General features: G+C 41.0%; 1 protein-coding gene and 1 pseudogene across 1 annotated transcript in view; one reads left to right on the top strand and one right to left on the bottom strand.

The window, feature by feature from the left end:
- The window catches only part of SLC26A8 (solute carrier family 26 member 8), an 83,162-nt gene extending 82,084 nt beyond the window's left edge, over window positions 1–1,078 (top strand). Inside the window, exon 20 of the mRNA XM_034660619.1 lies at window positions 414–1,078. Within this exon, the coding sequence (XP_034516510.1) occupies window positions 414–839 (426 nt within the window). The 3' untranslated portion in view covers window positions 840–1,078. The remainder of the gene's footprint in view (window positions 1–413) is intronic.
- A 15,649-nt stretch (window positions 1,079–16,727) lies between these two features.
- LOC105235433 lies at window positions 16,728–20,314 on the bottom strand (annotated as a pseudogene).
- Between the last annotated feature and the right edge of the window lie 7,236 nt (window positions 20,315–27,550).

Raw genomic sequence — 27,550 nt, 5'->3', positions numbered from 1 at the left:
CTACAGATGTGGGTAAAGCTAAAGAAGATGGCAGGAGGCAAGGTCACAAAGGGCCTTACGTCCCTGCCAAAATTACACTGGGGGTTGGAAAGGCAAGTAAGATCAAGAAGACAAGATGTTTCAGAATGCTGCCAAGACCACTGCTGTTTGCATGGTTGACCATGAAATCCAGGCTAGCTAGGAAAGCCAAAGAAATCAGAAGTTATGGACTGTTAGAGCCTGAAGAATAGGGAGTAAACAAGGAACCAGAGGGTGCAAAGAAGAAAAGCAGATATGAGCCAGAAATATTATCAACTTTGCCTGGAACTCATGATTTCTCGTGTCTTAAGTCCTATTGTTTTCTGAAATTCCTTGACTGTTTAAAAGTTAAACTTAATTGGAAATGTTAACCCATCTAATTGTGTGTATTTTAGAATGGAGAGTTAGGACTTCAAATGAGCGACAGTCTTCTAGAAGTTTCTAAGACCATAAATCCAGACTACACCATGGTTCGGGAACCAATGACAGAGGAGGAGTCGGAGCTAGACCTGGAGCTGCAGCCCACACCGCGGTCAGAACAAGAGCCTGAGCTGGACCTAGAGCTGGACCTGGATCACGAGATGGAGCCTGAGTCAGAGTTAGAGCCTGAATCTGAGCTCGAGCCTGAATTGGAGCTCCAGCCTGAGCCCAAACCCAGACCAGGGGCTCAGGCTTATCCTCGGCAGCAGTACTGGCCTCCGTATCAGTCTACGCCTCCCAGCTCCCCAAGTCAGGATCGGCCTAGGGCACAGTCATTGGAGAGGAGGCGTCAACAAAGGAATTCATATTCGCCCAAGGGCAATAAAACTGTGGATCCTTAGGAAATGAGCTGGGAACAAGGAGTCAGATTCCCTTGGTAAATCCTCCTCACCCAAATGGGTTCACTTGGTCAGAAGACCTAGACTACTTACAAACCAGCAATCCTTGTTTTGGGACCTCCTCCAACTGCTGGCCTCTTGCATGGTCAGCAGTGGGATCTCACTCCCAGATCACAGTACTAAATACCAAGAATTATCTCTGAATTCCCTATCTAGGCTGACCTCATTTCATCTTCAGCAGATATTCTAGTGAAAGATTTCCTCCTTTGCATACCCCATACCTCTGGGGATATTATCCAACCATTTCTAACTTACTCCTCTCATCTGTTTCCCTTTCTCCAAAGAGATGAGGCTCAAATAAAATATATAACTCTAGTTACATTTGGACCCTTCTTGCATCTTTCCCTTCTCTGTATTCTGTATCCTGAAGGAAATGTTGGGTGGGAGAAATTCCAGAAGTGGGTGGACGTGATGAAAAAGAGATGAGCAAGAAAAGGAAAAACTGGGTAGCACTTGAATTTTATATGCAAGGTATCTTCACTGCACTCAGGGTGGAAATTCGGAAATAGGTAGGTTAAGCTAGGCCAGCCCGTGAGGCTTGTAGTACAAGGAATGGTTCGACCGGAAACAATTTTGCCATCACTCCAAGGTCAGGATCTTATCCTGCCACTGTTTCAGAAGACCAGTCAGCTGTACCAACTGATGAGAATGTTAGCTCTGTAGAGCTCTTTTTGGTATTCAGATTGACATTCACCACTGCTGCTTTCTTACAAGTTTTTAAGATACAAACAATCTCAAATCTGATTCTTGGTGGGCCAAACTTAAAGTCTGGGACAGACACAAACCTCTTAGGAATTAGAAAAGTCATTCCTTACCATTTGGTCCAAATCCATGCAAAAAATTCCCCACTCCCCTGTTAAAAAACATCTACTATTAAGCTGTAAGCAGAAGAGAAATAATGGACCTCTGGGCAAAGTTATATGGAATCGTGAATTTTCCACTCGATAAACAAGATTCCTCTACTTGGGTACTCAATTTCTCTCATCTGTTCGATGAAAGAAATTCTTGTTAAAATATAGGTATCTCTTTTCATAGAGATGACCTGTGCAATCACTCATTCTATATTCACTAAGTGTCTGCTCCATGCACACCCCAAACTGTGGGGTAGATAGAACAATATTAGCCCTACTTTACGTGCATAAACTGAGACTCAGATAAGTTTTGTAACTAGCTCGAGGTACCCTAAAAAAGATGGGAGCCCACATCACAAGCCTCATTTGTTCATGTTTACTCACTACATTTATTGAACTCCTACTATATGCCAGGTACTGTCCCTAGTGCTGAAGATACGAGATGAGCAGAATAGATGTTAAAAATAATTACAAATTGTGATAAGTACCTTGCAGGTAAAATACAGTAAAGTCTGAGGGCCTGCACCTATCTCGGGTGTCAAGGAAGTCCTGCCCATGGCCATGACCTGTGACCTGGCACCTGAAGGATGAGTTGGAGTTAGGCCTAAACCAAGTTCTGCAAGGAGGGCAGAGCCAAATGGGGGACCAAGAGTGGTAACCATGAGTAAGTACAAAAGCTAGGCACCCAGGAACACAACCAGATGGAGTCTAGTGGTACTTGCTATGGCACCAAAGACTTAACCAGAAACTGGGTCGAACTCAGAATGAATTGTCAAGGTGGCAGGGACAGGCACAGAAATTTGTCAAAACCAAGAAAATATTTCACACTTCAAACAGGAAACTAGAAAGTACATGGAGAGCCCAGTTTCTGTGGGCTGCCGCCCTCTCACACCAGCTGCCTTGTATTGCCCACATTTCCATCAGAAGAAGGTCTTTAAACGTGGAATCGATGGCTTCTGACACTTGAGCAGAAGTGGTGGAGTTTAGACTCTGGTCCTTTCTGCTGCAAATGCAACATAGCCAAATCTTGGCTTTGGTGCATGACCCCGGAAGGACCCAACTAGATGCTTGGATGACAGTCTATCTTTAACATCCATCCTTTCCCAACGTAGTAAGATAAATAAAAATGGTTAATTGATTGTTAATAGTACAGCATTCAAGAAAATGCAAACTGAGTAACAATTCGAAGGCCGAGTCTTCTTCCAAAATGCAAAGCACCTGAATTTCTAAGATATTTCAAACCTCATAAAATAGTACAGTTTGGGTTGCTTAGCTCACTTTTCATAGCATGGTGATCATTGCAGCTTCTATCTTCAAGGAGAGACTAGAGAAAAATGCTGAAGACTGAAAAACCGGTACAGACTGGATCCGAAAGTATGTCTTAGCACAAAGTTTTCTCCACTACTGAAAAAAAATACCTCAAAGCAGCTTATGATCTACAGTAAATGCGGGTTGGGGTGTGATATTTAAATGTAAAGACCGAAGTTGAATCACTAGACCTGCAGAAAAGTAGGTCTAGAAAAGAAACTGATCAAAATAGGTAATCTTAGATAGCTGTACCTAAATGTGTTAAGTATCACAAAGCCTAACGAATTGTAACATGAAGTCTCACCCATATCTAATTTAGATATTTAGATGAGACTTTGGACTTAGACTTTGAGCTGATGACATGTGAGAAGGACAGGAATTTTGTCCTGTGATGAGATCACCCTTATAATTATTAATGGGATTAGTGTCCTTACAAAAGAGGCCTCAGAGAGATCCCTCCTGCTTTCCACCACCACCTCCTTCCGCAGCAAGAACAGCGCCACTACGAATCCGGAAGAGGGTTCTCACCAGACACCAAATCTGCCAACATTCTCACCGTGGACTTTCCAGGCTCCAGAACTGGGAGAAGTGAATTTCTGTTGTTTATAAGCTGGCAGTCTGTGGTATCTTGTTATAACTGCCCAAATAGACTGGACACCATGGCATAAGGATAAAAGGAAGAATAAAATATGATTTTTGCCCTCAAGGAGCTCCCAAACTGCAAACAGGCATTGTGGGAGGGAGTGTCACAGACTCCTAAGTGAAAAGGTGATAATGAGAGGGAAAGTACTATGGAAATAGAGATGACAAGAGAGGTTAGAAAGAATGCAGATCAGGGAAAACTACTGAGAAGAGATGGCATTTTGAGCTGGTCATAGAGAATATTAGGAATTGTCAACTATTTTTAGATTAAAAAGCTTTTTTGGGAGGCACCTGGGTGGCTCAGTCAGCTAGGCATCTGACTCTTGGTTTCAGCTCAGGTCATGATCTCATGGGTCATGGGATGGAGCCCCAAGACAGGCTCCACGCTCAGCACAGAGTCTGCTTGTCCCTCTCTCGATGCCCCTCCCCATCTCAAATTAATAAATAAGTATCTTTTTAAAAATACTTTTTTTGAAAAAAGAATACATAGGAATTATCTCATAAAAGAGGAAGTACACATTACAACTTATGAAATGGCCTTGCCAAAAAGATTAAACCTGAATATTATCAATACTGCAGCTCTAACTGCCAATTACAGGAAATACAGGGGCCAGGAACATGTTAATCAGTGGAGTCAATCAGTGGAATCCAAAAAATTCAACAGGACAAATGAGCCAGTTTCTTCAACAAATAAATCAAAAAACAAAAACAAAGAAGAATGAAAAAATCTATAAATTCAGGGTCTTAAGGATGGAATGTGTGGACCTTGTTCGAATCTTGATTTGACCTAACTGGAAAAGAACATGAGAAAACTGCTTCAGAGTAAAACGTAGTGGGAAGTGACAGCACCACTCCCTCAGTATCAAGAAAAAAATGAACAAATTATGAAATATTTCAAAAGATACTGGAAAGTTGTAGAAGCCAAGAAGAGTAAAAGAACTCAAAGGTAAGAGAGAAAAGACTCCTTCTTAGGTAAGTTGAGATTATTGGCCATTTTTCTTCTTAAGGGTTATTTGCAGAATCTGGAATCAAGCTTTCCTTAGGCAGAGGGGCTCTGCCAGGAAAAAACAAACTAATGAAGCTTTTGATGGCCACTTAAGTGGCTATGGCACGTTGATTGGCTGAGTGCCAGGACCACTCAGGAGGCTAGGGATTGGCCTGCAAAGGCAAAATGAGATCTACCAAGTCTCAAAGTACCTTCGTCTAGGAAACAAAGTCACTAGAGGAAGGGGCTTTTAATAAGCATACAAAAGATCTTGCCCTTGAGACATGTGAAGCCAGAGGTGGACTGAGTCTAACTAAAGCCATAACACAGCTCAATTTCCAATACAATTAGAATGATCAGTCCCTCACTTTTTTGCCTAATGAGAAGTATGTAGCCTATGTGGGAAGAAATAACTTTGACTTCAGTCTCTCTTTTTTGCCCGACCTCCAGCACACAACTTTTAAAAACCACAAGGCATTTGAAGAGACAGGGAAAATGTCTGAAATTAAGGGGGGAAAAAAGTATAGGGGTACCTGGATAGCTCAGTCAGTTAAGCCTCTGACTCTTGATCTCAGCTTAGGTCTTGATCTCAGGGTCATGAGTTCAAATCCTGCATTGGGTTCCATGCTGGGCATGGAGCATACTTAAAAAAAAGAAAAAGAAAGAAAATAAAATATACAATAGAAGCAGTCCCACAGATAATCCAGGTGTCACAGTTAGTGGGGAAAGGCTTCAAAATAGTATAAATATATTTAAGAAAGTGGAGTAAAAGATGGACAAAACAAATAAAATGAGTAATTTCAAAAGAATTATACTTGATAGAAAAAGAATCAAATGGACATTCTAGGACTGGAAAATGAACACTCATTGGACATGTTTAGCAACAGACCGGACACAGCACAAGATGGGACTATATCACTCAAAGACAGTAAACACAACAGGGCGCCTGGGCGGCTCAGTCGTTAAGCGTCTGCCTTCGGCTCAGGGCATAATCCTGGAGTTCTGGGATCGAGCCCTGCGTCAGACTCCTCTGCGGGAAGCCTGCTTCTCCCTCTCTCCCTCTCCCACTCCCCCTGCCTGTGTTCCCTCTCTCCCTGGCTGTCTCTCTGTCAAATAAATAAAATCTTAAAAAAAAAAAAAAGAAGACAGTAAAAACAAGATTTTCAAGACAAAGTACATAGAGAAAAACATGGGAAAAACAGAAGAGAGCATTGAAAACATGTAACACATGGTCACATGGCCTGATATATGTGTTACAGTAGTCCAAGAAAGAAGAGAATGGGGGAAGCACTGTTTGAAGATGTAATGACTGAGAATTTGCCCAAACATGAAAGACAGAAACTCAAAGATTCAAGAAGTTCAGCAAACCCAGAGCAAAATAGAAAGAAAACCAAGCACAGGCAGATCATGGCCAATGTGCTGAAAACCAAAGATGAACAGAAAATCTTAAAAGCAGCCAGAGAAAAAAGACACATACTTGCAGAAGTACAACAATAACACTGTTGACTTTTTAACAGAATCTATGGAAAACCAGAAGATCAAAGGGTGACATCTTTTAAGTTCTGAAAGAAATGACAAATCTGCAGACCTAAAATTCTGTACCCAGTGAAAAATATCCTCTAAAAATGAAGAAAATTAAATAAAGATTTTATTAGATGAATAAATTGAGAGAATTCATTACTTACAGATTCACTCTACAAGAAATCTTAACGTTGTTGAGGCCAGGGCTCCTGGCTGGCTCAGTTGGTAGAGCAGGCAACTCTTGACCTCAGGGTCGTGAGTTCCAAACCCCACGTTGGGTGTAGAGATTAGTTAAAAATAAAATCTTAAAAAAGAGAGAAAAGAGAAAGTTCTTCAGGCTGAAGGAAAATTACTGCAGGGGGAAGCTCGGAACTACAAAAAGGAATGAAGAGCTTTGGAAGGGCTGTGTTTGTGGGTACGTATAAAAGAATATTGCTTGTGATTGTTTAAAGCAATAATAATAACTATATCCTGTGCAGCTTATCACATTAAGGTATACTATATAACTACAAAAATAAAAAAGACAAGATGCCAAATGGAGATAAGCTGTTCACAAAGTGGTAAAAAAAAAATAAGTTGAAGATGCATATTATTATGTCCAGGGAAACTTTTTTTTTTTTTAAAGATTGTATTTATTTACTTGACAGAGAGAGAGAGACAGCCAGCGAGAGAGGGAACACAAGCAGGGGGAGTTGGGAGAGGAAGAAGCAGGCTCCCAGCGGAGGAGCCTGATGTGGGGCTCGATCCCAGAACGCCGGGATCACGCCCTGAGCCGAAGGCAGGCGCTTAACGACTGAGCCACCCAGGCGCCCCTCGGGAAACTATTAAAATAATAATGCAAAAAAGATATAATTAAAAATCAATGGAGAAGAGGTGAGCTTGGGTGGCTCAGTCAGTTGGGCATCCGGCTCTTGATTTCTGCTCAGGTCATGATCTCATTGTCCTGGGATCCAGCCTCACATCAGGCTCTGTGTTCAGCGGGGAGTTTGCTTGATTCTCTCTCTCCCTCTCCTTCTGCCCCTCCCTACTCTTGCACTCTCTCATGCTCTCTCTCTAAAAAAATAAATAAATCTTAAAAAAAAATTAATAGAGAAGATAAAAATACTTGATTGATCCAAAGGATCACTGGAATAAGAAAACAAGGAATATATGGGACAAGTAGAAAAGAAATACCAAGATGGCAGTCAAATTCAACTACATCCATAAACTAAGCAGTCTAAGATACAGACTTTTTTGAATGGATACTTTAAAACCCAAATATGTGTGTGTGTGTGTGTATATATATATATATATATATGAGACACACTGTAAATATAAATATGCAGATATATACACAGTATAAGGATGGGAAAAACATAACAAGCAAATCGTAACCAAAAGAAAGCTGAGGTGGAAATGTTAATATCAGACAAAGGATAGTATAAGACAGAAAGTATTCCTAAAGGTTAAAGAGGGCCTTTCCACAGTGATGAAAGATGAAAGGGTCAATGAAACACAACAACATAACAATCCTAACTTTGTGTGCACTTAATAACAGTTTCAAAATACATGAAGTTAGCTCAGTTGGTAAAGCATGGGACTCTTGATCTCCAGATTGTGAGTTCAAGCCCCACTTTGGATGTAGAAATTACTTAAAAATAAAATTAGAAATAAACAAAATATGGGGCGCCTGGGTGGCTCAGTCGGTTAGGCATCTGCCTTCACCTCAGGTCATGATCTCAGGGTCCTGGGATCGAGTCCCACATCAGGTGGGGAGCCTGCTTCTCCCTCTGCCTGCCACTCCCCCTGCTTGTACGCGCTCTCTCTCTCTGACAAATAAATAGAAAAAATCTTAAAATAAATTAACACAATATATAAAGCAAAATGACAAAAATAAGAGGAGGAATAAACAAATCTCAGAGCACAGGTGGAGATTTTTAAATTTTTTTAAAGATTTTATTTATTTATATGTCAGAGAGAGAGGGAACACAAGTGGGGGAGTGGGAGAGGGAGAAGCAGGCTTCCCGCTGAGCAGGGAGCCCAATGTGGAGCTCGATTCCAGAATCCTGGGATCATGACCTGAGTCAAAGGCAGACGCTTAACGAATGAGCCACCCAGGCGCCTCAAGTTGGAGATTTTTAACACAACTCTCTCAGTACAGAAAGGATTCTAAAGTCCTTGTATTTTTCAGGAAGAGGATAAAGATGGTGATTAAAGCCGTATTTCAGATTAAATATATATAGCAGTATTTTAAGGGTAACCGCCAAAATATAGTAGGTAATTTTCAAACCAGTAAAGGGGAAAATGGGGGAGGAAGGACCCAATCAAAAAGGAAGGGAGCAAGGAAGGAGAAAAACATTTTTTTAAACAACCAATATGTGAGTGGGACACCAAGAAAAATATTGAGTTTTGCTCTTCTTTTCTTGAGTAAATCTCAAGTTCCCAGCCTACGGGAGGTGCTCAGAATACGTTTACTCAGGATGTTAAGCTTATTTATTCATTCACATGCCCAACCTTTTACTCTCTTATTCATCCATGCATGCATGGATCAAACATTTAAGATAGTCCTTGCCCTCAAAGTATTTCTAATCTGAATGAGCATGAATAGAATAATAAATGACACCACTACAATGTGATATGTACAAAGCAAAACTTAAAAAAAAAAAGAAAGAAAGGAGTAAGTAGGTACAGAGGGAGGAAGGAGAGAGACCAGGTTTTCCAGACTCCCATTCTTTTGGCTGCAGCCCATATTTTAAATCACAACACAATACACATCCACACATATAACGGAGACAAAAGTTCCAAGAAATAACACTTTCCCTCTTGTTACCTGATATTCTTCAATATTTTCTGTTCTTTTCTATTTCTCTGAGTGTATGTGTGTTTTAATGGTCATAACCCATCACATCTATTTCATGACTCGCTAACTTAATCAAGATCCGTAGTTAGAAAAACTGTTCTCATGGTAGCTAAGCCTGAACTGAGATCTACTCTACTGTTTAATTTTAAGATAGTAAAAATAGGGGTGCCTGGGTGGCTCAGTCAGTTAGGCATCTGCCTTCAGCTCAAGTCATGATCTCAGGGTCCTGGGATCGAGCCCCACCTTAGGCTCCCTGCTCAGCGGGGAGTCTGCTTCTCCCTCGTCCTCTCCCTCTGCCCCTAACCCCGCTCATGTTCACTCTCTCTCTCAAATAAAATCTTTTTAAAAATTAAAAAAAATAAAACTACAATCCAGAGCTATTGTTTTAAAAAGATAAATTAGTAAAAAATAGTTACATAGTTCAAAAAGTAAGAACTACTCAAAAAGTTAAGTCAGTGAAAAATCTTGCTCCTGTTCCACACTACCATTCCCAAGTTCCTTTTTCCTTACCCCACCCAGATAACAACTATTATTACTTTTTTTGTGTGCTTCAATGTCCTTCTAATATGTCTTTATGCCAAAACAGCAAGTATGGCTATTTGTATGCAAATAGGCATAAGCATGAATATATGAACATATAGTCTTATGTTCCCCTTTTCTTGCCTAAATGGTAATTAAATATGTTTGACAACTTTCTTTTTTAAAAAACTATCTTAGAGACTTCTAATATCGATACTGATCTAAAGGAGGGTTTTTTTTTTTATTTGATTAAATTTGGGGGGCTTTTGTGTGTGTGTGTGTGTGTGTGTGTGTGTGTGCTGGACTTCAGGTCAGTTTTTATTTTAAACAGGTCAGTTTTTATTTTAAACAGGTCAGTTTTTATTTTAAACAGCTTTATTGAGCCATAATTGACATAGGATAAATGACTCATTTTTAAGTGCCCAATTCGATGTTTTGACTTATGTATACACCCACGAAACCATCACCACCATCAAGATAAGCGTATTGGTCACCCCAAAAAATTTCCTCACACCCATTTGTAAACCAGTGCTCCTGGCCTCCCCAACCGAGTCTCCACTCCCAGAAAAACACTGAGCTGCTGTCGGCATGCATTGGTTCTCATTTTCTGGACTTCTGCATAAATGAATGATAAAGTACGTGCTTTTTCTGGCATGGCGGGGGGGGGTGGCTTTTTTCACTCAGCATAATTACTTTAAGATTCATGCATGTTGCTGCATGTACCAAGAATTCATCCACTTTTATTGCTAGTTTTCCATTGTACAGATATCTCACGATCTGTTTATCTATTCATCTGCTTGTGGACCTGAGTTGTTTCCAGTTGGGGGCTATTACAAATAAGGTTGCTATAAACAGTAATGCAGAAGTCTTTGTACGAAGTATAGTTTCACTTCCCTTAGGAATAGAACGGCTGAGTCATATGGTAAGTGTGTGATTAACATTTTAAGAATTTTCCAAAATGGGGACACCTGGGTGCCTTGGTCAGTTAAGCGTCTACCTTTGGCTCAGGTCATGATCCCAGGGTCCTGGGATCGAGTCCCACATGGGGCTCCTTGCTCAGCGGGGAGCCTGCTTCTCCCTCTGCCTGCGGCTCCCCCTGCTTGTGCTGACCCTCACTTTCTCTCTCACTCTGACAAACAAATAAATAAATAAATCTTTTTAAAAAAAAAAAGAATTTTCCAAAATGTTTGTCCTATTTTATATTTCCACCAGCAGTGTATGAGAATTCAGTTGCTCCCTATCTTCAACAACACTGGTTATGTTCAGTCTTTTTAGTTTAAGACTTTCTAATAGCTGTCTGGTTACAACTCACTGTGCTTTTATTTTTTTTTAAGATTTTATTTATTTATTTGACAGAGAGAAAGAGAGCCAGCAAGAAAGGGAACACAAGTAGGGGGAGTGGGAGAGGAACAGTCAGGCTCCCAGCGGAGGAGCCTGATGTGGGGCTCGATCCCAGAACACCGGGATCACGCCCTGAGCAGAAGGCAGACACTTAACAACTGAGCCACCCAGGCGCCCCTTCACTGTGCTTTTAATTTGCTTTTCTCTAATAACCAATAATGTCGAAAATTCTTTCATATGCTTATTTTATATTCATGTATCTTTTAGTTTTATTGATTCGCTCTATGGTTTTTCTGTTTTTCAGTTCATTGATTTCTACTCAGATCTTTATTTCTTTTCTTTGCTTATTTGGGGTTTCATTTGCCCTTCTTTTATTAGATTTTTAATGTGGAAGCTGAGGTTATTGACTTGAGACCTTTCTTCTTTTTAATACTGGTGTTAGAATGCTATAAATTTCCATCTGAGTATTCCTTTAGCAACATTCCACAAATTTTAATATGTTATGTTTTTATTCAGTTCAAAATACTTTATGATTTCACTCTTTTTTTTTTTTAAGATTTTATTTATTTATTTATTTGACAGAGAGAAAGACAGCCAGCAAGAGAGGGAACACAAGAAGGGGGAGTGGGAGAGGAAGAAGCAGGCTCCTAGCAGAGGAGCCTGATGTGGGGCTCGATCCCAGAACACCGGGATCACGCCCTGAGCCAAAGGCAGACACTTAATGATTGTGCCACCCAGGCACCCCTATGATTTCACTCTTGATTTCTCCTTTGACTCCTGGATTATTTAGAAGTGTGTTATTTAGTTTCAGATATTTGGGGGATTTTCTAAATACCTTTTGTTTATTTCTAACTTAATTCCTTTGTGGTGAGAGAACATACTTTGCATGATTTGATTCCTTTAAAATTCTTTGAGACTTGTTCTATGATACAAAAAAGGTCCATCTTGGCAAATGGTCCATGTGCACTTAAAAAGAATGTGTATTCTGCTGTTGTTGGGAAGACTATTTTATAAATGTCAATAAGGTGAAGTTGGTTGACAGCGTTGTTTGAATCTTCTAAATCATTACTGATTTCCTGTCCATATGTTCTATCAATTATTGAGAGAGGGGTATTGAAAACTCCAACTACTGGGGCACCTGACTGACTCAGCTGGAAGAGCATGTGACTCTTGATCTTGGAGTTCTAAGTTCAAGCCCCACATTAGGTGTAGAGATTACTATAAGTAATATAAATAAAATCTTTTAATAAAAGAGAACTCCGACTCTAATTACAGGTTGGGCTATTTCTCTCTGCATTCTGTTAATTTTACCATGTATTTTGATGCTCTGTTCTTAGGTGTTTAACATTTAGCTTTGTTATGTCTTCTTGATGAATGGACCGATTCATTCCTTACAAAATGGCACTCTTTGTGTCTGGTGATATTTTTGCTCTGAAATTTACTTTGCCTAATATTATTATTGCCATTACAGCTTTCTTTAGAATAGTGTTACCACAGTAAATCTTTTCTCTATCCTTTTATTTTTAACATATTTGGACCTTCAAATTTAAAGTGGGTTTCTTGTCGGTGGCATATAATTTGGTCTTTTTCTTTTCTCTGTCTGAAAATCTCGCATCTTTATTTGGGATATTCAGACTATTTGCATTTAATGTGATTATTGATATGTTTAGGTTTGAGTCTGTCATCCTGCTATTTGTTTTTTATTTGTATCATTTGTTCTTTGTTCCATTTTTCCTTTTTCTGCTTTCTTCTGGATTAAGCAAATATTTTTTAGTGATTCAATTCTATCCTTTTTGTTGGGTTGTTAGCTACAAGTCTTTGTTGGATTGTTTGAGAGGTTGCTGTAGGGTTTATAGTATGCATATTTAACTTATTACAGTCTACCTTCAAGTAATAATGTGACTTCATCTCTAAGAGTCTTATAACTCTATACTTCCACATCTTGCCTTTGTGCTATTGTTGTCATACATTTTAATTCCATGTATGTTAGAAGCCCCCAAATATATTTGCTAACAGTTTTACTTTAAGCAGTCACTTATCTTGACGAAGATTTAAATTAAGAAATTTTATGATTTACCCACATCGCAATTCTATTGCTCTTCATTCCTAGGTGTAGATTCGCATTTCCATCTGGAATTGTTTTCCTTCCGCTTGAAGGATTTCCTTGAACGTTTCTTGTAGCGTGGGTCTTTCAGACTTTTTTTACGTCCAAAACAGTCTGTATTTCATCTTTGTTGTTGAAACACATTGTCACTAAGTAGCATCTGGGTCTGGCAGTATTTTAAAGAGGTTGTTCCACTCTCTTCTGGCTTGCATGTTTCTTATTTTTTTAAAAAATATTTTATTTATTTATTTGACAGAGAGACAGCCAGCAAGAAAGGGAACACAAGCAGGGGGAGTGGGAGAGGAAGAAGCAGGCTCATAGCGGAGGAGCCTGATGTGGGCCTCAATCCCAGGACTCTGGGACCACACCCTGAGCCAAAGGCAGACGCTTAATGACTGCGCCACACAGGCGCCCCCTGGCTTTTATGTTTCTAAAGAGAAATCTGCTGTCATCTTTTCCTTGTTCCCTTGTATGTAACGTGTCTTTTATCTCGCACTGCTTTTAAGATTTGTTCTTTTGTTTGTTTTTAAGGACTACCAGAACTTTTATTTTTGCTTAGTTTTATTAAGAATTTGTTATTTATTGCTGGTTTTAAGCAATTTGATTATAATGTGCTTTGAAATCGTTGTGTTTTTTTTTTAAGATTTTATTTTTAAGTAATCTCTACACCCATTGTGGGGTTCAAACTCACAACCCCGAGATCAAAAATCACATGCTCCACCAACTGAGCCAGCCAGGCACCCCTGATGTAGTTTTCTTTATGTTTCTTCTGCTTGGGGTTCATTGAGCTTTGGGGATTTATTGGTTTATAGCTTTCATCAAATTTATAAAATTTTGGCCATTCTTCAAATATTTACTGTTCCTCTTCCTTCCTCTCCAGGAATTCCACTAATATGTGTTATTAGTCCACTTGACGTCTCCCTGTGGCAAACTTGATACTCTGGATTTTTGGTTTCGGTTTTGGTTTTCCCCTTTTCTATTTATTTTCTTTACTCTCTCTTTCTGTCTTTCATTTTGGATAGCTTCTGTAATTACATCTTCAGGCTCACAGATTTTTGTTTCTTCTACAATGTCCACTCAGGTGGTAATCCCATACAGTAAATCCTTTTATCTCAGACATTGTTGTTTTCTTTTCTAGAAGTTCAGTGTTGGTCTTTTTTATATCTTCTACATCTCTACTTAACATATTTTAACATTTCCTCTAGTATCTTAAACATACAGACTACAGTTATAGTTGTTTTCAAGTGTTCTACTAATCCTATCAAGGTATTTTCTGGCTCAGTGTCAGTTGGTTGATTTTCCTTCTCATTAAGGGTCATATTTTTTTGCCTCTTTGCATATGAATTAACTTTTATTGGATAGTGGACCAATCATGTTAGATATTGTAAATTTTATCTTTTGGGGCATGAGATATAATTATATTCCTCTAAAAATTCTTGAGCTTCATTGTGGGATGTGGTTAAATGACTTGGAAACATTTTGATCACTTTAAGTATTACTTATTTATCCTTTGTTAGGTGAGACCAGAGCAGCATTGAATCTAGGGCTAATTTTCCCCCTAACCTGAGACAAAATCTTTCTAAATATACCCAATGCTCTGAATGTTGGATTTAACATAGTCAAAGGAGCCTCGTGCTTTAATTAATTTGTGTTATTTTATAAATCTGCAGATGGAGACTTTTGAACTCATGATACAAGTTTGTTAAAATAAAGTTTTTCATTATAAGAATAACACATGCTTTTAGTAGAAAATCTACAAAATATAGAAAAGCAGGGAAAAAAATCCCTTGTCCTTCCACTCCCTAGAGATAAATTCTGTTAACACTCCAGGGTGATTCCTTTGCTCTATTAGAGAGCATGGGTTTTCTCATAGTAATGGAAGGATTACTCCCTCCCAAAGTTATAGAACTTTCTAAAACTTCAGCAAATTAAAAGAGAATAAAAAAAAAATCTAAAAGAGAATAACCCATGCTGACATGTATTTCCTGTTCTCAGGTTGATTGATACACAACTTGGGAAGTGCTGCTGGCAGCCCACATAGGGCCCCAGCCCTCCAGGCGGCTCCCAGGCCTGCAAGTTTGTTTCTAGCACCCTTTCTTCAGATTTGATAAGCTCGAGGAAGTACCGGCCAGTAGGCAGACACCATGACCATTCTCTGACCCTCTTTTTTAGGGAGCCTTGGGTCATGGCTGCTCCTCCAGTCTCGGCGCAAGTTGTCCCGGGCCAACCGGTGATGTCAGCAGTTTATCTCCAGATTTTTTTCACGTGGGCAGCATTTGAGTGGTTGCCAATTGATGAGCCTTTTGCTCGTCTGGGTTTTTACAGAATGACTCTGCTCTGGAGGAAATCAAAGGCGGGAGGAGGAGACAGCATATAACCCAAGGACTGGAACGTTAAATACACTGATCCCCCGGTTTGAAATTGCTGCAGGGCCAACTGGGAGGCGGGCCTCCACGTCGCCCTCTGCTGGGAGCATCGGGAAAGAATTTTAGTTTTGGTCCTTTGGTTGGTTTCCGTTTTCCGCAAGAACACCGAGCATACTTAATTGGTGCGAAAGAACAGCCATTACAAGGCCCATTAAGTAGGAACACACATTAGCAGCGATAGGGTTAGTGTTATATACGAGTATCAAATATAGCTTTTGTCTTTTGTAGCCTTGGCAATAGCCATAAGGATGTAAAATAACTATTATTCTGCAGCAGCAAGTTAGGAAACTGAGAAGCACCCACCAGTGGTTTTGAACACATTAACAAAAACGCACAAGAATGGATTCAACAGCTTTAGTGAAAGATGTCCAGGACAGAAATGTAATTCAGTTCAATACTAAGAAGCAAACACTAGACTTGAAATTACTTCCAAAATAGCTCACTCAAGTAGTATTGCATACTATTCTAAGTGACAAAAAGGTGCTAAGTAAACTTATTTACAGATACAATGACCGTACAATACCTTTTAAATGGTTTCAGATTTTCCATTAGAAATTAACTGCCCTGAAATTCTATAGATTGTACTCAGGCAACTTGGCTATGAGAGTTTACAGCAAGAGAAATACTGCCATCCAAATTATTAACCACAGTTTAACAATAATCTCAACGTCGGTGGCCGCTGTTGTTACTATTATCTGACTTGTTTGGGCCTCTTCTAGTCTTACTTCCTTCACGGTTCACAAAATCATCATGGGAATAGGAGCTCAGTGTGGGAATCAATGATCAGACTGCACGTGTCAACTTAAAAGTCAGATACAGGGGGCGCCTCGGTGGCACAATTGGTTGAGCATCTGTCTGACTCTTGATTTGGCTCAGGCCATGATCTCAAGGTCCTGAGATTGAGCCCTGAGTCAGGCTCCGCGCTCAATGAAGACTCTGCTTGTCCTTCTCCCTCTGTTCCTACCCCTTACCCCCACTCTCTCTCTCTCTCTTTCTCTCTCATAAATAAGTAAAATCTTTTTTCAAAAAATCACACACAGGATTGCATTGTGGCAGTTATTCCAAATGTCTGGGTCTTTTCTGTGTTTTGTTGTTGTTGTTTAGTTTTTATTTCATAATCATAAACATAACTTGGCAATCCAGCTAGACTTGGAGGGGAGTAAGGAAAATATGGAACCCATAGAACTGCAGTGAGAGCCCAAAGAGTATAGGATATTTCGAGCAGATGGTGAAGGGGTGCTCTCCTGAGCTACAGAAGGAATGGTCTGGTAGTTAAGAGAAAACACAAGTCAAGTTTATTGAATTTGTCCACAGCCAGCAATGGTGATCTTCTTGCTGGTTTTGCCATTCCTGGACCCAAAGCTCTCGATGTCTTCCACAATATTCATGCCCTCTTTCACCTTGCCAAAGATCATGCCCTTACCACCCAACTGCTCAGTGTTGGCAGTGCAGAGGAAAAACTGGGAAACGTTTGTGTGGGGCCCAGTATTCGCCACGGACAAGCTGCCAGCACCCATGTGCTTCAGGATGAATTTCTCATCATCAAATTTTCCCCATAGATGGACTTGTCACCAGTGCCATTATGGTGCGTGAAGTCACCACTCTGGCACATAAATCCCAGAATAATCCTGTGAAAGCAGGAATCTTTATAACCAAATCCTTTCTCCCCAGTATTAAGACCACAAAAGTTCTCTGCTGTCTTTGGAACTTTGTCTGCCAACAACGCAAAGGAGACGGCGCCCAAGGGCTCACCTTCACCAACAATGTCAACACCATGGTGGGGCTGACCAAGGCCAGCCGGCGTGGGTGGCTCTGGGGCAGTGGCGTCTACAGGGCCCCAAATGTCTGTTGTTAGTTAAAGCACCCATTAAACTTTAATGCCCAAGCTATCAATACAACTTTACTACTAACTTTATAAATCTGAAATTTTAGAACTATTATTTATAATACCCGGTTTATAAACAGTACCTTTCGCAGAAGAGACAAGGAGACTTTATATAAACTATATCAACACATAACTGAACTCTACTATGCCCTTGTGGCCAGAAAATTGCATTTTTTTTCTAAAAGGAAGATAGTATTTTTTGGACTTCCAAATCTTAATTTACGGAACTCCAAGCACCGCTGCTGCTTTCAGAAGTTTATAGAAAATTCTTAAAAAAAAAAAAAAAAAAAAAAAACCTTAAACATGAGTCATACTGTTGAAACACTCATCCAATATTAAAAATTCACTCTTAAGGGGCGCCTGGGTGGCACAGCGGTTAAGCGTCTGCCTTCGGCTCAGGGCGTGATCCCAGCGTTATGGGATCGAGCCCCACATCAGGCTCCTCCGCTATGAGCCTGCTTCTTCCTCTCCCACTCCCCCTGCTTGTGTTCCCTCTCTCGCTGGCTGTCTCTATCTCTGTCGAATAAATAAATAAAATCTTAAAAAAAAAAATAAAAAAATAAAAAATAAAAATAAAAATAAAAATTCACTCTTCAGTAAGAAATAGAATTCTTCATAGCAAATGCCCCAGAGCTGCCTCACTCAATTACCACAGACATTAAAAACCAAACTGTTAGTTAAATCTGCAAAATGTTGTTGTAGCCTTACAGAATGCCTATACGTGTGGCTTTATCCTCTGTGGTCTCAATAGGCACCACGCTTATCTAAGTAACAGCAGATCACATCTGACAGATACTAGCCCTAAGTTTATATATATATATATATATATATATATAGAAAAAAGCCTAAAGGTGATACGTGTGCTTATTATACGTGGACTCCCTGATGTACATAAAAGCAGATCTAGTAATGCCCTTTGAGAACAGGAGAGTTCTCTCTTAACTTTTTGTTTATAATGATATTCTTTTTTTTTAAGATTTATTTAAGAACAAATGCCAGTGGGGGAGGGGCACAGAGAGAGGGAGAGAGAATCCCCAGCTGACTCCGTGCTCAGCACAAAGCCTGGCTCAGGGCTCAATCTCAGGACCCCGAGACCAGGACCTGAGCCAAAACCAAGAGTGTGACACCCAACCGACCGGGCCCCCCAGGCACCCCTGTAATGATACTCTTTTTTTTTTTGTAAATTATATGGTTGCATTAGCCTGATTTAATGTATTAGCTTTGTCATCGGTGCTATTTTTTTTTAATGTTTTTAATTATATTATGTTAGTCACCATACAGTGCATCCCTGGTTTCTGATGTAAAGTTCGGTGATTCATTAGTTGCGTATAACACCCAGTGCACCATGCAATACGTGCCCTCCTTACTACCCATCACCAGCCTATCCCATTCCCCCACCCCCTTCCCCTCTGAAGCCCTCAGTTTGTTTCTCAGAGTCCATAGTCTCTCATGCTTCATTCCCCCTTCTGATTACCCCCCCTTCTTTATCCCTTTCTTCCCCTACCGATCTTCCTAGTTCTTATGTTCCATAGATGAGAGAAATCATATAATTATCTTTCTCTGCTTGACTTACTTCACTTAGCATTATCTCCTCCAGTGCTGTCCATGTTGCAGCAAATGTTGAGAGCTCGTTCTTTCTGATAGCTGAGTTGTGGTCCATATATGTAATGATACTCTTTTAAACAATTCTGTAACGTCGATGGTAAAGGAAGCCCATCAATTCCATTACATGTAGGGCATCTGCAGGTTACTATATGGCAGATATATCACAGGCTAAAAGGGAACGTCCTGTCTGGTGATATAGGAAGCAATGGCTCAAAAATGCAAGAACTGGGATCTTTTTGATGTTCCGAAAGTCCTGTTACAGCGGTGGAGTGAAACACACACGGGTCATGAACATCAAAACGAAGGTTGCGGTTCCACTGTTCGAATTGGGCACGACGGGATCCGCTGTAGCAAAGGAAGCCCACAGAGAAGAGGTGGTTCTCTTGTGCAGAGTCCCCGAGCAAAAATGTGCCTGCAGCTTTCGCTTCCAGAAGGGCTTCTGCTTTGGGGCGCCTGGGTGGCACAGCGGTTAAGCGTCTGCCTTCGGCTCAGGGCGTGATCCCGGCGTTGCGGGATCGAGCCCCACATCAGGCTCTTCTGCTATGAGCCTGCTTCTTCCTCTCCCACTCCCTCTGCTTGTGTTCCCTCTCTCGCTGGCTGTCTCTATCTCTGTCAAAAAAAAAAAAAAAAAAATTTTAAAAAAAAAAAAAAAAAAGAAGGGCTTCTGCTTTGCAACGGCCCATCACTCCCCGGCAACAGGGATTCCCTGTGATCGGAAGCAAAACCGCCGTGAGGCGGTGCATGTAATCAACCCGTGGACGGACTTTCCGAGCTCCCAGACTCGGACTTTCCGAGCTTCCCAACCGGATGTTGCTTCTGCCTACGTGACTGCAAAACAGGGTGGTTGTGTCCTCTTCTGAGTCACAACTAGCTTGATGGCAAAATTGTCCCCGATTATTTCGGGCATTCCATGAGCTAACTTTGGCCCCAGTTCATATAACGAATTAACCTGTGCAGCGGCTTCAATGTATGTATTTGTGCGTTGGGAGGGGTGTCAACCCCTTCCCCAATACTAGGCCACCTTCTCTCTCTAAGCCTATGTTCTTTATCCTCTGTAGAAGCCAAGTATGGATCAACTGTATCGAAAAATGTTGAATGTGATTTCACAGGGCCTACATGCTATGTAATCAAATGCCATTTTGGAGCTAAATCTGAGCCAGCAGGAAAAGGGCATTTTGCAAGGATTAACTCAGACAGGTGTATTTTTCTTTTATTAGAAAAGAAGGGCTTTAACTACGTGCTGTAAATGCTCGTGGAAAAACACAAGCCCATAGTATCTGGCAACCTTTGTCCCAGAGACCGACTTCCGTTCAGGGTCCAAACAAAGAGACATATTGAAATACTGGTGTCTGGATTGAGAAAGTAAATAACATGACTGACTGGATAACACATCTTTTTGCAAGTCAGGTGGTTTCCCATTATTTGATTTTGACAAAATTGAATAAGGACCTCTTGGAATTGTCGGCCGATGAGTGATTAAAATAAGCTTTGGTGATGATTACTGCATGATTTTTTCCAAATTATTTGGAAGGAGTTCCAAAAGAACTCTGAGAATTACATTACTATAGCAAAACCCTTTCTATTCCCATCTACTTGTTTCATATGGACCAGTTTTCTTAGCCACTCTTAAAAAAAATAGGAGTGGAAGGATGCAGGACTCTGAGAAAAATCACCTACCATTCTACTGAGATGCATCTGCAATAAAATTTCATTTATCAAAAAATGATCCTATACATTATTTTGATTTATCCTGCAATAAGAATACTTGTAACAACAGGTAAGAAAGTTTTAGAAGATTATGATCTCAGGAAATATTTTTAAAAATTAAATTTCAGGGGCACCTGGGTGGCTCAGTCACCACTCTTGTTTTCGGCTCAGGTCATGATCGCAAGGTCGGGGGATCGAGTCCCGCATGGGGCTCTGTAGTCGGTGTGGAGTCTGCTTCAGATTCTCTCTCCCTCTCCCTCTCACTCGTGCTGTCTCTCTTTCTCTCTCAAATAAATAAATAAAATCTTTTTAAAATTTTTTTAAAAATTAAATTTCAGTGTAAATGCACATTTATGTGGTAGAGAAGTATGAAAGGATGATCAATAAAGACTTTCTTTTTTTCTCCCCATCTTAAATCATTTGGACTTTATTTCCAACTCCAATATTTTGCAGTTATTTTCTTGCCCAGGTGAGATTTTATTCCTGTCTCATACCTCCTTTTTTTAAAATTTTAATTCAATTAATTAACATACAGTGTATTATTAGTTTCAGGGGTAGAGGTCAGTGATTCATCAGTTGCATAAAACACCCAGTGCTGATTACATCACATGCCCTCCTTAATGCCCATCACCCAGTTACCCCATACCCAACCCTCCCCCCAGAAACCTTCAGTTTGTTTCCTATAGTTAAGAGTCTCTTATGGTTTGTCTCCCTCTCTGACTTTGTCTTGTTTTATTTTTCCCTCCCTTCCCCTATGATCCTTTGCCTTGTTTTCTTAAATTCCACCTATGAGTGAGATCGTATGATAATTGTTTCTCTGATTGACTTATTTCTCTCAGTGTAATACCCTCTAGTTCCAGCCATGTCGTTGCAAGTGGTAAAATTTCATTTTTTGATGGCTGAGTAGTAATTCTATTGTATATATATATATACACCACATCTTCTTTATCCATTTTATCTGTCAATGGACATCTGGGCTCTTTCCATAATTTGGTTATTGTGGACATTGCTGCTATAAACATTGGGGTGCAGGTGCCCCTTCAAATCACTACATTTGTATCTTTGGGGTAAATACCTAGTAGTGCAATTGCTGGGTCATAGGATAGCTCTATTTTCAACTTTCAATAAAGACTTTAAAGCATAAAATTATATCACTTGAGGATAAATGTCTGTGACAGTAAAATGGACTAAAAACACAAGTTCAAGGAGAAAAAGGAGTAATGTAAACTTTCTTATAGTTAATAAAGTGAGTTTACTTTTTTTTTTAACGTAGATTAGTGGGTGATGGTGGGTATTAAATTGGCATTCAAAGCTGACGTAACATTTGTATTTCAAAGTGTCAAGTTCCTTTCCAACTTGTATGCTTTTATTTAATTTTCCTGCCTGGTAACCCTCGCTGGAACCTCCAGTACAATACTGAATAGAAGCGGTGAGAGTGGACATCCTTGTCTTATCCCTGATCTTAGGGGGAAGACATTCAATCTCTTACCATTAAATATGATGTGAGCTGTGGGGTTTTCATAGATCCCTTTATCAGATTGAGGAAGTACCCTTCTGTTTCCAGTTGGTTGAATGTTTTGCATGGTGGCAGTTTAAAAGTTACTTCAGGGGGTAAGGGAGCAAAATGTTTGAAAGTTCAAGTTCAAGCTCCTTAGATGCTCTGTCCCTGCCATACCCACAGCAACCAGAACAGTCCTGCACATAGAAGAGGCCCAACAGACGTCTGAGGGACAACCTACAACCTCTCTCCCACCTCCCTCCTCGCATTTTATTCTCCAGCGAGTCTATGGGGTCTAGGCCCTCCCCCGCCCCACTCCCCAATACCATGCGGTCTTATCTGGCTAGAGCTTCCTTTCCACTCTCTTCCATTCCCATCTGACACCTATTCAGGCTCCCCAGCGCTGTCCAGGTGTCATCTCATTCAGGAGAGCCATCCTTCCTCAGACCCTGAGCTAAGTGGGCCTCTTTTTTGTGCTCCCGTGGTACCTTGTGCTCCTACCTTTATGCGCCATGTGAATTATTTATCTAGATGTCCATCCCCCACTAAATGAGATAAGTGATACTGTGTGTGCCCAAGAGTGTGGATTCAAGAGCCCGACGGCCCAGATTCAAAACCCTGCCTCTTATGAGCTTGGGTGACCTTGGTTGTGCCTCGCTTTCCTCATCTGCCAGAGATGCTGAGAATAGCACCTATTTGGTGGTGTGGTTTGACAGCTGAGGGACAACAGTGCCTAGTAAACAGTAATTATTATACGAGTTAGCTATTAAGTCCTCCAGGGCAAGGCCTTGGTTTTTTCCCTTGTCTGCTTCTCACAGCCCTGGCCTGCAGGAGGCTGCTCAGTCAATGTCCGTCACGAGGGGGAGCATGGTGTGAAGTGTCGGAAAGAAGGAAAAGCAAAATGGACTCAACATGGGGAAGCAGGTAGAAATCAGAATTCAAGGGCATAAGCCATCTCTATGTATTTCCTACCACTGTCTTCACTCTGACCCTGAGACTGCCAAGCTGGAGAAATTAAATCCCTGTCATTACGTACTTCCTCTCCCTGGGGTCCCATAAGAGCCTGGGAGGTTTAAGCTCGGCTCAGAAAATAGGGAAAATATGGGGTGCCTGGGTAGCGCAGTCGTTACGCTTCGGCTCAGGGCGTGATCCCGGCGATCCGGGATCGAGTCCCACATCGGGCTCCTCCGCTGGGAACCTGCTTCTTCCTCTCCCACTCTCCCTGCTTGTGTTCCCTCTCTCGCTGGCTGTCTATCTCTGTCAAATAAATAAACAAAAAATCTTAAAAAAAAAAAAAAGAAAAAAGAAAAAGAAAAATAGGGAAAATAGTTTTGATCTTCCATCCTTTATTTTTCTTGTCCAAGTCTGCATGGCCCCGTGAACGCATTTAGTATAGCAGAGCATCTTGGGCTGGCCGCCACCTCATGATGTTTATAATTTGCCTTAAAATATTTTGGGATTCTCCGCTGGAATCAGGGAAAGATTGAGCTTCTAGGTCACTCTCTAGATAGACCCCCTAGGTGAAGACGTTCTTCTGGTACTTACAGAACCTTAGAGAGGGTTCGAGGCGTCCCTGTTTTGGCAACTCACCCAGAGGGGATGTGCTATAAAACTTTTTTCATCATTCCCGTAGGGTTGGACTCCCATGGGTTTTTTTTTTCTTTAATTGGCATTTTTCAAAAAACGAATCCACTTTTTGAAAATAAAACACTTGAGCATATTAAAACTTCTGGCAAAGACCATTTAACATTTGTAGGTGCTAGTTACTTACAGTTTACACCCAGGTGCAGCTTGCGTTCTAATCTGTGATTCCCATGCCGGGAGTGGTTTGCGAACATTCTAATCGGAAGGCGGCTTCGAAAAAGGGGTTCAGGGTCATCGATTACCGCAACTTCCACCAAAGGCAGATTTTTTTTTTTAAATAACATCCATTACACAAATTAACAGGCAACTCATTTCACGAGTGGAAACCTGCTTCTGATGACACCTCTGGTGTTGCTCAGGATTGAAACAGCATAACGAATTATAAAGGAGCCTCTGTCTCTGGTTGCCTGATGCCGACTCTGCGGGAGACAGTCCTGCCCCTGTGATACGGTTACCCACCTGGAGTAAAGCAGTAAAGTAGTCACGCAGTGGCCAGAGCATCCAAAAGGACAGAGAGACCTCAAAGAACTTACATAGTCATAGGAGCTGTTTTGTGCCCACCTGCTTATGAATGTTAAACAAATGTGTGGCAGACTTTTGTCTGCGACTTTTTTCTTCACATTCTGGGAGTGAGGTTGTGAAGCCGGCCACTGCTCATCGCTTCAAACTTCTCTGGCAGGTATGGTTACCAACAAAACAGAATGTAGGGTTGGACATGATCAGCTCATTTCAGTTTGCAACTGCTTGCTGTCTCCCCTGAGCACTTGCGGGGAGCAGAGCAAGGGCTCTACCTGCCTCTGGAACCACCCATCTCTGTAAACTCCTCATTGCTAGAGAAAGCCCTCTCACCTCCAACTTTCCTGCTGTGGCCAGAGCATCCAAAAGGACAGAGAGTTGAGACCTCAAAGAACTTACTTAGTTTCCCGTTCCACCAAGGCAAGGTTTTTATTCTTGTATCTCTTCTCCCTACTCTCTCCAACCCTTCACTCCAGCACAATTTCCTTGTGAAGCTTAAGTTTTTATAGAAAAAAAAAGCCAGAAAGGGGGTTATCTCCAAGCAGCTTCTGTTCTCAAGACTCTTCAGGGGCCAGGGAGCCCAAAAGGCTGACTTACTTGCTTGGAAATTGCTAGCCACTTTGGGTGTATCCTATAGACTGCCCAGACAGGCTGTGCTGGATATTCTCTTTTTGCGCCTCCGGATGAACCTTCCACGCTTCTCCACCCTCTCTGTGCCCTGGGAGGCTGGCTTGCACAGACTGCATCACCAGGCACCATTGCCTTCTAACTTCCAGTTGGTCCAGTCAATGCGAGGCGCTAGCCTGAAAGGATGAGAGGAGAGAGAAGTTGGGCATTTAATTCCCTGCTGGGCAATGGTTCTGTCCTTTTATCAAAGGGCACAGCTGCTGTCAGGCAGATCTTTCTCATCACTACAGTTCTGATATAGGCTGAACTGTGTCCGCCTCCACCCCCCAAAAAAAGATATATTGGAGTCTTAACCCCCAATATCTCAGAAAGTGACCTTATTTGGAGATAGGATCTTTACAGAGGTTAAAGAGAAGTTAGAATTAGAAGTTAAAAGAGATCATTAGAATGAGTCCAAATCTAGTATGACTGATGTCCTTATGAAAAGGGGAAATTTGGACACAGACTAAGACACACAAAGAAGGAAGAAAATGTAAAGAGACACAGAATCCTCAACAAGCCAAGGATAGAGGAGAGATCCTTCCTTCACAGTCACCAGAAGGAACCAACCCTGCTGACACCTGGGTTTCTAGCCTCCAAATCTATGAGACAATAAATTTCTGTTGTTTAAGCCACCCAATCTGTGGTACTTGGTTTTGGTCCCCTGAGTAGACTAATATAAGGTATTACTGGATTCTGGTTGACACCTCCACCCCTTGTCCCTTCAGGCCTAGGGATGGTAAAGACTCCCACTATTGCTAGTCCTTGGATGCCTCACCATTCCTTCTTGGTTTCCCTTAACCCTACTCAAACCTCAACCTTTCAATTCTCTTCAGTTCATGCCATGTGTTTCCTGAAACTCCAGGCTAGAATATAATTGTTTTGCCAATATACTTCACAAAACTATATAAAATTCTGTTGGGGTTTTCCAATTATGCAGACATCTACTGGGAATCTGCAAAATAAAGCATCTGATGTATTTTTACTTTATTCTGTTGTCCATTTCATTCACAAGATAAAGGGGAAGCTATAAAGGGAAATGATATTTTGGATTTAATTCAGGTCAAAACTTTGGACAAAGTATAAGTGTTTGTGACAAAGTATAAGGGTTTGATGAAATGTGTATCCTAAACTTGTGGTGATCAAATTTCAAAAACTTCAAAGAAGCATTAGGGAAGATCCCAGGGCAGTCTTAATAAACTAGCTCATGAGGAATGGGATCTTTTCAGAAATTAAATTTTTTTTTAAAGATTTTATTTATTTAACAGAGAGAGAGACAGCCAGTGAGAGAGGGAACACAAGCAGGGGGAGTGGGAGAGGAAGAAGCAGGCTCATAGCAGAGAAGCCTGATGTGGGCTCATCCCAGAACGCCGGGATCACGCCCTGAGCCGAAGGCAGACACTCAAAGACTGCGCCACCCAAGCGCCCCCAGAAATTAAATTCTGACACTGCTCCTGAACAGTTCACATTCTCTGAATAATTCTACTTTTAAAAGAACTTGAGAAAAAAAGTTGCGTGAGAGAGATATGCATGCAAGAATAGCCACCACTTGAAGAGGAAGGGTGAAATCCAGAATGGGACAAGCCCTGTGAAATTGGGGATGAGAGGGTGGGAAGTGATTTTTAAAGTTACATTTAAAGCAAGAAGCACCAAAAAGGCACAGGCTTTATTTTTTTTTTATTCTTTATTTTTTCCAAGTTTTTATTTAAATTCCAGTTAGTTAACATACAGTGTAATATCAGTTGCAGGTGTAGAATTCAGTGGTTCATCACTTACATACAACACCCAGTGCTCATCACAAGTGTCCTCCTTAATCCCCATCAACCACCTAACCCATCCCCCTACCTACCTCCCCTTCAGTAACCTTGTTTGTTCTCTGTAGTTAAGAGTCTGTTTCCTGGTTTGCCTTTCCCCCCCCCCCATGTTCATCTCTTTTGTTTCTTAAAGGCATAGGCTTTAGAATGGAGAGGAAACAAACTAGCTCATATGAACAACTATACAGATTTTAGAAAAAGTGTGGAGAACTGAAGCATGCTGAGAGAATGGGAAAGAAAAACAAAAAAGGGAAAAATTGTCTATTCAGGGAACTCAATCCAGTGAACTTGACACTGACTCTGGAAATATTCTCCAATGAGTTATTAAACAGTAAGTTCTTAGAGAAAGAAGCCATGATCACTCAGAGCCAGAATAGGTATGACGAATTCATGCCAAGTTAAACTGATTTCCTTTTTGATGAATCCAGTAACCTGTTTGGCTGTTAGTGCAGCTTCACGTTGTCCCTCTCAGTGTTTTCTCTCTCTCGTCCAGAACTTTCTTATAAACTGCACATCATTTATTCTTTGATCAGACAGATGTTTAAGCACCTCCTGAGGGCTGGATTCTGTGGTAGGCACTGAGGCTCTAAACAGGGTCCCTACCCTCATAGAATTTACTTTCTGGTGGAGAGTACCTTGCCAATTCTGGGACTTTTTGTGGGCCATCACAGCTCTCCTGTCTTTTCTAAATCACACGAGTTTTTCCCGAGCTAGCACAATCCTCAGGCTCCGGGGCCTCACTGTCTGCCCCAACCCTCCTTTTGTTCTCAAGTAGAGTGGGGA

The sequence above is a fragment of the Ailuropoda melanoleuca genome, chromosome 5, assembly GCF_002007445.2.
Source record: "Ailuropoda melanoleuca isolate Jingjing chromosome 5, ASM200744v2, whole genome shotgun sequence".
Taxonomy (NCBI): Eukaryota; Metazoa; Chordata; class Mammalia; order Carnivora; family Ursidae; genus Ailuropoda; species Ailuropoda melanoleuca.
The sequence above is the reverse complement of the archived record's forward strand: the minus strand, read 5'-3'. Positions and strand labels throughout refer to the sequence as shown.